The sequence below is a fragment of the Podarcis bocagei genome (genome assembly GCF_964188305.1).
Source record: "Podarcis bocagei genome assembly, chromosome: 12".
In the NCBI taxonomy this organism is placed as follows: domain Eukaryota; kingdom Metazoa; phylum Chordata; class Lepidosauria; order Squamata; family Lacertidae; genus Podarcis; species Podarcis bocagei.
Window position 1 is genome coordinate 9915895 of NC_138137.1, and position 12751 is coordinate 9928645.

At 42.7% G+C, this 12751-nt stretch overlaps 1 protein-coding gene across 2 annotated transcripts in view; it reads right to left on the reverse strand.

Moving 5' to 3' along the window:
* STAC (SH3 and cysteine rich domain) overlaps window positions 1–12751 on the reverse strand; it is an 84403-nt gene that overhangs the window by 35792 nt on the left and 35860 nt on the right. Inside the window, exon 2 of one of the 2 annotated variants that reach the window (XM_081164774.1) lies at window positions 8901–9177. The exons of the other annotated variant lie outside the window; for it this stretch is intronic. Within the exon in view, the coding sequence (XP_081020900.1) occupies window positions 8901–9177 (277 nt within the window). The remainder of the gene's footprint in view (window positions 1–8900; window positions 9178–12751) is intronic. 2 annotated transcript variants of the gene reach the window in all.

Here is a 12751-nt window from a genome sequence, read left to right on the forward strand (position 1 = left end):
CCCTCTGTCAGCTACCTTCTCTAGCCTCTAGAGAAAGAGTCTGGTGGTTTGCAGCCTGCAATCCCTGTCAGTGGAATTCCCTTTAAGGCAAACAGCTGGAAGGGCCAGGCCAGGGACTCAAGCGTGCAATGCCCTTACAACCCAAAGCAGAAGTCATATCAGTTCAGCCATCTGCAAACACAAGACCGTGTCCTTAGACCTAAAGGCAAAGCTATACAGTATGGAATTCCAGCATCTGAATTGCTGCTCTGGCTTCCTCTCTTGAGTGCTAGAGAAAACTATTGCTTTTATGTTTGGTCCACCTATACCCAAGTATTACCTCTGTGTGATCATGATCATTTAGTATTAATGTATTTTAAATACTATACACGTTGCACACATAAGTAGAGAACGGCCTTGCTAATAAGAGGGTCAAACTGGCTTTCATTGTTCAAAACACGCCCACAATTTAGTGCCATTTCCCCTGAGGGAAAGCAGAGCAGCAACGCTAGCCGCTATATATATAGTTTCACTCCTTGCCAGCCTTTGGATTCAAGACAGATTGCAGCAGTCAGCGAGTGCCTTCAGAATATATTTCCATAAGTTGCTGCTAGCAGAGTATCAGGCAGGGGGTCTGAGTTGCCCCAAAATGGTGCTGCTGGTGGCATCGCTTCTTTGCTGCTGGCGGAGACAGGGTGGCAGGCAGGGCGCCCGCAGGCATGCCATTTGGGTAGCTCCTCCCGCCTGAGGCAGTGGCCTCACCCTGCCTAAAAAGCTGAGCCAACTTTGCACGGGACATGAAGGCAGCAGTCTTCTCCCACAGCTGTTTCTCATTGCCTGGATGAAGCAAGCCGCCATTATGACTAGCAGTCACAGACTTCCTTAGACCTCTCTCTCTCAAAGCCATCTAAGCTTGCGGCCATCGCTGCCTCTTACGGCAATGAATTCCACCAACTGAGTATGTGCTATGATAATAATAATAATTATTATTTATACCCCATCCATCTGGCTGGGTTTCCCCAGCCGCTCTGGGCGGCTTCCAACTGAATATTAAAATACAATAACCTATTTAAACATGAAAAGCTGCCTTCAGCTTTTGATCATGATCATGATCAAACATTAAACAGGGCTGCCTTCAGATGTCTTCTAAGAATCTGGCAGTTGTTTTTCTCTTTGACATCAGGTGAGAGCGCGTTCCACAGGGCGGGTGCCACTACTGAGAAGGCACTCTGCCTGGTTCCCTGTAACTTGGCTTCTCGCAAGGAGGGAGCCGCCAGAAGGCCCTCGGAGCTGGACCTCAGTGTCCGGGCAGAATGATGGGGATGGAGACGCTCCTTCAGGTATACTGGACCGAGGTCGTTTAGGGCTTTAAAGGTCAGCAACAACATTTGAATTGTGCTCGGAAACGTACTGGGAGCCAGTGTAGGTCTTTCAAGTCCGGTGTTATATGGTCTTGGCGGCCGCTCCCAGTCACCAGTCTAGCTGCTGCATTCTGGACACACATCTGCTGTGTGTATAGCTTATGAAGCATCACTAATGGTTATTTTCCTTTGCTTCTGGTTCCTTGAATCAAACTAACAATAGGAGACAGGTTTTTGTGTGTGACAGCAATCACTCATTCAGACCACTTCACCTCTTCTTCTTTTTTGCTGTCTATGGCAGCCACTGTGTTGGCAACCTATGAATCTTTTACCAACAGAGGAATACTGTCACCTCATTTTTTTACTCCTCAAAGCACTGGGGGTAATAATAATAATCTGTTAATAATTGGTCAGTTAATTAATAGCTGTTGTATGATACTACATATGGCCTGTTTCTTCCATGCTTGAGCTTCATCTATTTGTGGCTATTTCACTTGAAAGACATAAAAGGCAGAAAATCTGCTTGCTCTGTGAGATTAGCAGTAGAAATTTTCAGTGCCAGAATTTCAAGTGGAGTTCCATAGCCATTAAATTGGATGCAACAGTTGAAGGTGAATCTTTTGGGATTTTTAGACAGTAGGGAAGAGCAGTATGATTCAGACAGCAGGCTTCAGATAAGTTAGCTGGTGATGTTGCAGGAAGCACAAATTCCATGCTGCAGTTTTGTTAATCCAGCAGGGAAGGAAGAGAGGAAGACTCCTAAGGCAGCTGTAGCAGGAGATTTTAAAGCAAGCTGTAAAAATTTACAAGGAACGGAAAGTCTATTGTGCCACTAAGGCAGCGAAGAACAAAATCGCCCAAGGTATGGAGAAAATTGTATGGAGAAAATCAATAAAGCTCGTGCTCTTTCAATAATATCATTTGAGCTAGTTCTAAATGTGCAGCCACATTCTTTTAACAATAAGAAAGTATACAAGTGCCTCAGAAGTCTGACATCTCACAGGAGAAGTTGTGTGCTAGGCTGCTGTAGCAAAAACAGCAAGAGCAATTTAGCAAACTAAAAAGAGTAACAGATTCATTGCAGCATAAGCTTTTACAGCAAGCCTAAGAGAAATTTATTGTAGGGAGAGAGTAGGTAAATGTGTGTATTCACACACAGAATTGGATTTGGAGTCCTCTCAACAAAATTGCAACAAGTATAAAGAATTATAGGCAGGTCTACAGCGACACAACACATTTCACTGAATTGCAAAATGTAATGATAGGTCTGGTGTCCCCACTTGGCTTTTCCAGGTGGATTCTTGGGTTCATGGCTAATGGTGATGTCAGTTGGGGTCTACTGAAAATGGCGATGCCTGCCAGAGCCTACAGTCAATAACACCATGGGTTTTAACCTGCCCTCCAGGATGATCGCCATGTCTTTTTAAACTCACAGTCCCTCTGAATGGTGGAATTTCTGGGACATGGCATTTTGGGAGAGCTAAGGAGTTGACCCTATAAATTAAATTTCCCAAAACTAACATATTTGTGTGTTTTTTCTCTCATTCTGTGATAATTAGTTATCATCCAGAATGTGTCTTCTAGGTCCTGATGGATTAAAAAAATAAAATCCCCATTCGAAACAACTCAATGTGTTCTTGCATGTAGGCATGCTAAAAACAAGCTTAAAATTAGAACTTATTTCCCAGGGACATATCTTTCTTTGGAAACAGCATTAAAAAAGGAAGCATTAGGAGTGAGCTATCTTCTCTGGAGACTTGAAAAAAAAAAAAGAATAAAGCAGCAGAAACAGCAAATGCTAATAGTTTCCCACAATTAACCTATGCTGCTCTCCATCAGTTTCAGCGTAGCTTAGCTCACTTGTCTCAGCTGTAGAAGACTTTCTAGCCGGCCCACAAGAGTTGCCCCACATCTGAAACTGTAGGTGTACTGTTATCTGGCATGTAACTAAAGACGGCAAGAAGATGGCTCCTGTGAGCGATTGCCCACACACACACACACACACACACACACACACACACGAACAAACACAATATGAGAGTGCAGAAAAAGTGCCAAAGGTGGCATGAGCTGTATCAATGTATGTGGATCTAAAAGGGATAGGACAGCAAACAGGGAGAGAAACTTAGAGTAGCATTTGCACATTTCAAGCATTGCAGGGGGTTACACTAGATCATGGGTAGGCAACCTAAGGCCCGGGGGCCAGATCAAGCCCAATCGCCTTCTAAATCCAGCCAGTGGATGGTCCGGGAAAGCCATTTCCGACCGGGGAGGAGAGGGGGTTGCGGGCAGAAATCCTCCCACATCCCACGCGGGGGCTGGCCTTTGCCCCCGCGAGATTAGGGAATCCCCGGGCGTGTCGGCAACGGGGAGGCGTGGCCTAGCCTATTTAAGGCTAGGCACGCCCGGGGACCGCCCTCTTTGCCCCTTGCCAGCTGAGCAGTTTTTCCCCAAAAAGAAAAGGGTAGTCCGGTAGAGGACTCCGGGGGGCGTTGCCTTGTCCGAAACCTAGGGAGGTAAGGGCCTCCGGCACGCCCCAGAGCGGTGACACCCGTGGGATCCTAGTTGGCGTACTTCAACAGGTCTCCCACGGCTTGTGGATAACCCTTCCCGGTCTCCATGCCGGGTAGTCGATAGGAGCCAATGCCTAAGGCCAATACCTTCCAATTCTGTAATCAATAAAGTTGTGGCCTTTTATGCCCATTAACCTTAAATACTGTGTCCAGTGTCTTCATTTCACATGGGGGGGGGGGACTTGCCACGCAATCAGTGTGTTTTTACATGAGTAGAATGTACAGTGAATAGAATGAGTACAACTAATCCAGAATGTGGCAGCTAGATTGGTGACTGGGAGCGTCTGCCAAGACCACATAACACCGGTCTTGAAAGACCTACACTGGCTCCCAGTACGTTTCCAAGTACAATTCAAAGTGTTGGTGCTGACCTTTAAAGCCCTAAACGATCCAGCGCCGAGGGCCTTCTGCCGGTTCCCTCATTGCGAGAAGTGAGGTTACAGGGAACCAGACAGAGGGTCTTCTTGGTAGTGGCACCCGCCCTGTGGAACACCCTCCCACCAGATGTCAAAACGATAAACAACTACCTGACATTCAGAAGACATCTTAAGGCAGCCCTGTTTAGGGAAGCTTTTAATGTTTAACAGACCACTGTATTTTAATACTTGGTTGAAATATAGTCTGGCCCCCCACAAGGTCTGAGGGACAGTGGACCGGCCCCCTGCTGAAAAGGTTTGCTGACCCCTGCACTAGATGACAAAAGTAGAACACCTGCATCAAGGTAGAGTTAGCACCTGTTCTGTTCAAAGTTCGGGGATGCAATGCTGAGTCAATTACTAAGTTAAGTTAACTGATTGAAGTGCTTTTGGCTGATTACAAAGGTGGGCTGGGGATACACAGTAAGTCTGGGCTCTCAAACTTCAGTGGCGCCCTGTGATTGTGTGCAAGAATGCCTATGTGGTCACCCGTGAAACACTTAATGCACGGGAAGAAGGATTAGGAATAGAGTTCAAGTTCAAAACACAGATAAATATTCATACTTAAGGGCTCCTGCAGTCTTCATGAGAAAAATGGTTTATGTATCTCTGATAGTTTTCAATGATGGTTGTATTTTGAGGGGAGGGAATCTAATTTATATTGCATAAAAGTGAAATGAAATTGCAATTGATTACATTGCAAAACACAAAGTGAATGATTGCACTTCCAGCTAAGGGGTGTCAAGAGAACATTCACCGAAGCAACAAGATATATTATGCAATCTTGCTTTTGAGTTCCTTCCTGATTCTGCTGCTCTAACCAGTTCTGGGTAGACGGATGTGCACCAAAACCTAACAATAAATTGGAGGGAATGTTTTTAGGGATTTGACACAAATGATGAGGCGCAGTATGCAAAGAATGTGTGGAAAGTGAAGATTTTTTCCATTCGAGTCACTACAGGAAATGGACTTCAGGAATAGCATGGGTTTGTTTTGTGTGTTTTTTAAAAAAGGATATATTTTTTTCAGCACTTGTTTTCTTCAGTGGAAAACTGTGTACATGAAAACACTGCAGAGGAAGAAGGAAAGAAAAGGGGCTGAAGCACATCAAAGTAACAGCCTGATGTTTTGATGTGCTGGCTTTGCAGTTTCAGCCCAGACTGGCTCTTAAATTGTATCTTCCTGCAGAATCTCGACTCCTGCCTACCTCACCAGCCCGAAAATACATTAACATGTTATCTCAAGGGTGAATGGAAAAATATGACTAAACTAAACCAAACCAGACTGGCTATAATGTTGGACAAGGTAGGCTAGGTGGTTGGGAATGATCATTAGCATTGCTCTTTTACATTCCTTGCAAGTTCTATATTATTAGCCGACAAATAAATCACATAATAAATCAGAACTAGTTTCAGCTAAAAAAAAGAGAAAAAGACTCAAGTGGTCATAAAAATTCAGGGCTTTGGAACCTGCCTTGCATTGGCAAATACTCTGATTCTCAATTTTTTCCTTTGCAAAAACTGAATATATGTGTATCTGAAGAAGTGTGCATGCACACGAAAGTTTATACCAAGAACAAACTTAGTTGGTCTCTAAGGTGCTACTGGACAAATTTTTTATTTTTAAAATATATTTTGACTGTGTCAGACCAACATGGCTACCTATCTGAATCTGAATACTTATTGTTAACTGAGCTATTCTAACAGCCTGAGGAATTAGAATATTTCTCGGCTTCATGGAATGTTAACATCATGCATAATCTGTAGGCCTCGGTGGTATCCTGAATCCGTACATAACAAGAGTCTCAACATCTTGTACAGGAAATATTAAATCCAGCATTCTCATTGTATCTGCCTCTTATTAGGATAGGTTAGACAGCAAGGACATATCTGGTGAAAAACCAAGAAAACTCTTAGTTTCATCTGAAACAAAGGGTAGGTTTACACTACTGCATTTTGCACACAATTATATTTGTCAGTACATGACGTATGGAGGGCCCTCCAGATGTTCAAGGGGAATTCTCATCGTCTCTGGCCATTGGCCATGCTGGGTGGGGACTGTAAAAGTTGGAGTCCAACAACATCTGCAGGGTCAGAAGAGGTTAAATAGGATATGTTGATACCCTATTTTGCATGGAGAATTTAATAGCATGAAGACCCAGAATTTATTCCTAAATAAACACAGCTTGCGCAGAATCCAGAACAAAAAGCTTTCACTCTTTTTGAAAGATAAGCACTTGTGGAATTGATTCAGGGATCTAGAATTTTTTGTTGGCAAGCACAAACACAATTACACAAACATCATGGTTGTACATGTGTGTAATACATCTCTTTCTGTAGCCTCCAGATCCAGCCCTATATCTTCGTATTGAAGTTTACTTGCAGCCTTTGAAGTGTTTTATTGTTAAATATCCAGCATTCGCTTCCACTGGTGCAACTTTACTGTTTGTCTGCTTGCTTGGGGTGGTTCTGCAAAAACATTATTGTTCCACCACATCTTCCCCGGTTTCCATAATATTTGTGCATGCATTTTATTTTGAAAGGGCTGAATATGCCTCCAGACACATGTATGTAAAGGTCCGGGGGGGTTGAAGGTTTTTAGAGTGCACTAATCAAAGCACTGCATTTTGTTGCATCCTCTTCTCTGTCCCCAGGCCTCATGGTTGCCATTCAGTTTATCCAACAACTATTGTAATGATCCAATGGCAGTCAGAAAGACACCAGCTAAATTTATACATTGGTAAGAGTAAAAAGGATATTCTGGATATTCACCGAATCTTGGCTGAAAAGAATACTAAGAAAAATATCCTTGTCTTGCAAAGCTCTTGCAAGTTTTTAAATTGCACACTTCAATTCAGAATATGTTTTATACATTTTTTATTCAAACTTGGATAGGGGAAAAGTATGCCCTCTTATCTTTGTAAATTTCAAACTCTCCTCTCAAATGCGCTTCCACTGTTGCTGAAATTAACTTAAATATACAGAAAATATGTTAAAAGCACAAATTTCCCAATATATATTTGGGGATGGGGGGTTGTGGGGGGACATGTAGCTCTTGTTTCTCGAAAGTCTACAATGCTCTCCAAGATCAGAATTCCCTTGATATTAATTTGCTCAACTTGAAAAGCCCCTGACAAACAGCTTGGTGAAATAAGTGCTGCATAAGATTGTTGGCTATTTGGGATTTCTGCATTACCGCTGGCAGACAAATCATATTGGACAAAGTTTTGCCTCCCTAGTTAGCGTAAAAGACCATTATGTTAGACTATATCACAGAACAATCTTTGCCTAGCCGGTACAGAAAACAGACTTATTTGCTTACATGAATCCTATCAGTGTGAGAACTTCCAACATATGCTGAAGGAAGTATCTGCTTATGAAACCTTGTATCAGTTATCTTCAAGAGTATATTTACCGTTCCTCTTCCAGCTTCCTGCCAGATACCACTTCTTGGATTCCATCTCTCTTTCAACATCATTACAACTCTATGAATCTTTCTCGTATGATATACTATTCTTTTCCTATAGAAGCATGGCTTCTAACAACCTTTAGGTTCTAGGACCGTAGAAATACATTCTCAGAATTTGTAGATCATTAGGCTTATCAGGAGAAATGTTTGGTTAGCTCTGGCTAACATGCAGAAAGACCACAGTGCACAGATGACATAATGATTCCTATATAATTCCCCTTCTCTATACAATTATGACCTCCACCCAATGTCACATGCAGCTGCTCACCCACCTTGCAAGACCACAGTGGTTCTACTTTGTCACAATTGGCCAATGATCTAGTCAGAAGATGGTTTTGAGTGATCAGATGCATTAACTAGTCCAGTGGACTCCCATGTCAGTGAGGGGGAGATTAGTACAATATATTTTATGGCATCTTGTCGCAAAATCTTAACCACTAGGGTATGAAACTATTAGAATCGTCCAGTGGCGAACAGCTGATCTGCACAGCAAAGATATCATAACCACCATGCCTATGGCTCAAGAACTTGTTTATGAGATGTCTAACAAGTAAAATACATAATAAATAAATAATACACCTCTTATTAGTCTAGAATGCTCTGATGTCACAGAAGGGTGGGCTAGCAAGGCATCTGAGCACTATCAAGGATTTTAGAATTTCATTTCTAAATTTCATGAATATTTCTGAAAATTTAACTGCATAAATATTGTCTACAGGCCTAAGCTTTCAAGTGGCATCTTAATTGGGGCAAACTGCTTGATTGGGTCCAAAGGCTTGCAATCATTTCAGACTGATAGCATTTGCTGCTTAAGCCTTGGATGTGATATTATAATGAAAAGCTTACATAGTTATTTGATTCCTATTTATATTATTCTGCACACTTATAAGATTCAGAGCTCTGGAATTCTCAAGGGTCAACAAACCCTTCTACGTATCATGATAAATACATAAAAGGAAATGGATCCTTTGGACAAAATTTTGCCTAGAGGTCTTGCATGCACATTTTAAAAGATTCAAATAATCAGCCCAAGTTTTCTTTATCACATGCTGGAAAATACCATTGTACATTAGGTGCTTGGGAAGAAGCAAAACCATTCTTACCTACAATCATGTGGTTGCAGATGTCACAGAACGTAGGTTTTTTGAATATGTGCTCCTGGAAAACGTGAGTCTTGTTGCTTTCCTGTTGGTGTTGGACTATGGTGGGAGTAGATGTCTGACTTTCAGAGGCTGAGAGCTGGCCAGTTCTGGGGCTGATTTCTGATAGCAAATCTACCTGCAACTTCATGTCACTGTTTGTCCGCTGGAAAAAGTTGTCTGCACTTTTACTCCGTAAACTTTTGGTCTTGAAAGACAGCGATCGTTTCAGTTTCTGGAGCTGCAATGCAACAAAACATTGTTCAAATAGCAAAGCTCATAGTATGATCAGATTCCTAATGACATGCAATTCTTGCTGACCTTAGTTGCATACAATGAATGTAATTCCAGTTACTGGAATTTGAATACAATCCAGACTGATGAGCAGCTTTGCATTACCCCAACAATGCATTGCATATGTGCCAAATTAGAAATGGTTACTATGATTTAAGTGACACACTCCAATGGGAAGTTCCCTGTGCAAGTTATAGTGAAATCCATGGGAGTCGTCTCCTCTTGTGCAGTTCCCATTCTTTTCAATGGGATGATTTTCCTGTTGGATTTTGCTCTTTATATTATTTGGGTTTTTTGTCTATTGTGGGAGAGGCCACACGTAGCCAGAAATAGAACCTGCACCATTTTGTCATGCTTCTCCATGACAAAATGACATCAAGCAGGTAATGATGGCCACCTCTGAAGTCACAGGGGAAAGGCCATAGTTCAGTAGTAGAGCATTGCTTTGTATGCAGAAGGTCCCAGGTTTGATTCCTAGGAGAGACTCTTGACTGAAACCTTGGAGATCTGCTGCCAGGCAGTGTGGACAATCCTGAGTAAGAGAAGGACCAATGGTCTTACTGAGTTAAGACAACTTCCTGTGTCACATGTGTTCACAAGTACAGGAAGAGACACATTCCTAGGGACTTTTGGTCACATGCAAAATTGCTGTTTACTGCATCCCACACCATTAACTCCCTTCCTAAACACACAAGCACCACTGAGTTCTTAATTTAAGGATTTTTGAGATGAAAATAAATAACAGGACAAGCCAATAAACAGTGTCCTCCATCTTGTGTTTCCAGTCCCTTGGCTCATCTTCTCAGAGAGTTTTGCAGCCAGCTTTCTTCATTCCTCCAGTGGGAGCGCTGAGCTTCATAACTAATCACCTGCCTACCACTGAAAGTGCTCCTGCAGAAATCAAGACTCATTATCATTCCCCCTCGTTTGAAAACCAGAATTGCAGTTGCACAAGGTGACTGTAATGACATTCATTATTGATTTGCCATCCATTCCCACCATGCCACATGAGGTTAATTAAATGGTAAACATTATTCTTCTTCTACCAGGGAGCGAAACTAAGCAGTACAACTAAGTGCTTGTTTTTCTAAATAACAACCCTCTTGCTGGCTCAGCAATAGGCCCCGAGAAACTAATTTAATGCTATAAGCTCAGTTTCAGACATAACATGATTTGCTAATTAATTCCACAGAAGCCGTTTGCCCGAATGTACAAAAAGGCTAGGTTGTGTCTGGGCACAAAAGGAGGACCAGGGCAAATGGACTATGGATTAATATTCGCAATAGCTTCTATCAGAGTAATCCTTCCCATTACTTTAGGCCAGCCTTTGCCAACCGGTGCCCTCCAGCTATTTTGGACTACAATTCTCATCAGCCCCATCTGTCATGGCTTATAGTCCAAAACATCTGATGGACATCAGGTCAGTTGAGGTTGCTTTAGGCAACCATGTCAGTTATTGCTTCAGTTGCAACCAGGTTGTAGACTTGGACAGGACAGGAAGCATAAGGAGCCAGTCTTCCTGTTACTCCCCTCCCCCCCTCCGTCAGAAACTAATCTGAAGGATGCAAAAGCCGCCAATACAGGGACAGTTGGAACATCTCCTGAGTGGAGAGATGTGAAAGCAAGATAGAAATGTGGAGAAACAGTAGACAGAGGCCCTTGCACTTCTTCTTCCTTCTGTAACATTACGATGCCCAAGGTTGACCTCACTGGTGGGGGAACCCATTTACCACTAGGTTTTCCTCAGAGAAGTTTGTTCCTGAGAACAAGGACCCTGTTGCCACTCAGTGCCCTTTTATGTAGCAATGACCCTTGGCCAAGAAAGCCCGTCTGCAGGACACACCAAACCACTGCACTTCAAAAACTGACCCATTGCTAATTAGTGTTGGGTTCCCCCTCTTTCTCTTATGAGTTCTTTTCAAGAAGTGATGTGCTTAGAGCACTCTTCCAGCAGGAAGCACATGCCTAGCGTAGAAGTCCTCCTTTGCCTCCGCCTGCTCTGGCAATCGCCTGATCAGCGAAAGCTGTCTTTGGAATCAAGAGTACATCAATCTACCCATGGTGCAACCGAAAACCTTGGGGTACATGCATTTCCACATGCCAGCCTTGGGTTTGTATGAAAGGGAGAAATGTGCAAATATTTCCACTGTGCAGAGATAACTGAGCAGCTGGATCCAAGGCGAACACCTAGTCTGGGAGGGACCTAGGAAGCTCCCTTACAGTGGGTCAGGCTGATTGTCCTCCTAGTCCAATATTATCTACTCTAGCTGGCACGGGCTCTCTGGGGAGTCTGGCAGAAAGTGACCTCCAGGGGCAGCGCAAAACATTTTGCTGCTTGAGGCAGATGGCGCGACTAGTTCCCATATCAAGGTAGAGAAGCAAGTCTTGAATGAAAGAAGAAGAAAGGCTAAGACAGTAAAACCCCACAACTGCGTCTCCATGGGAGTGAAATTACAACAGTAAAGTAAAAATTGTGCTGCCTCTTCCTGGCAGCCTAAATCGGCTGCCACAGTCTGCCTAATGGTAGAGTCCCTGGGTCTTCCACACATCTCTAGCAGCCCAGGATCCCTTTAATCTGCATATGCCAGGGACTGTTAACCTAGGACGTTGAGCATGCAAACCACGGGCTCTGCCTCAAAGCTCTCTATCTGGAAAGTTGCTGTCAGTCGAAATTGAGCTATAGGAGCCATTGGTTTGACTGGGTATAAGGCAGCTTCCACGAACTACTTTGGGTCTCTCCCCAAGTGAGTAGTTTCTGACACTTAAGTAAATGGTTACTGAAGAATAATTCAACCGAAGGGTGCAGTGGTTTTATGAATTAACTCCTTTCCTTACAGGCAGAAAAGGTAGTTTCTCCAAAGTATTAGGACACCAGCCGGATGTTGCTTTTGATACTGTTTTGTTTGCATGAAACTTAGTATGAATAGTATCCAAAGCAGTACCACTATATTAGTTTATTGGAGTACAGCAGATCCTCTAGCGGCTTTTAAAAATTTCCTTGCAGTAATAATAATAATAATAATAATAATAATAATAATAATAATAATGATAATAATAATAATAATAATACTTTATTATTTCTACCCCGCCACTCTAGGTGGCTCCCAACAAAATATTAAAAATACAATAAAACATCGAACATTAAAAACTATCCTAAACAGGGTTGCCTTCAGGTGTCTTCTAAAAGTCAGATCGTTGTTTATTTCCTTGAAATCTGATGAAATGTCAAGGTTGATTTGAGACAAGCAAAGTTTCTGGGATCAGGTGAAAGCGATGATTTTGTTTGTAGTGATAGAGCAGGGTTATACACGGCACAAACATTTGGGGGGCATTCAGGATCATGGGTTTGATTTGAAAGGAATAATCGGGGGGGGGGAATTGAACACAGAGAAATCCTACTTGAAAGCATTAGATTATCCTAGCAAACTGGCTGCAGTGATCTACCCTGGCCCTCGATCCTCAGGCAGGATGCTTAGAGCAACCGCCAATTTTAAAAAATGGCGAACTGTTAATCCTGACAT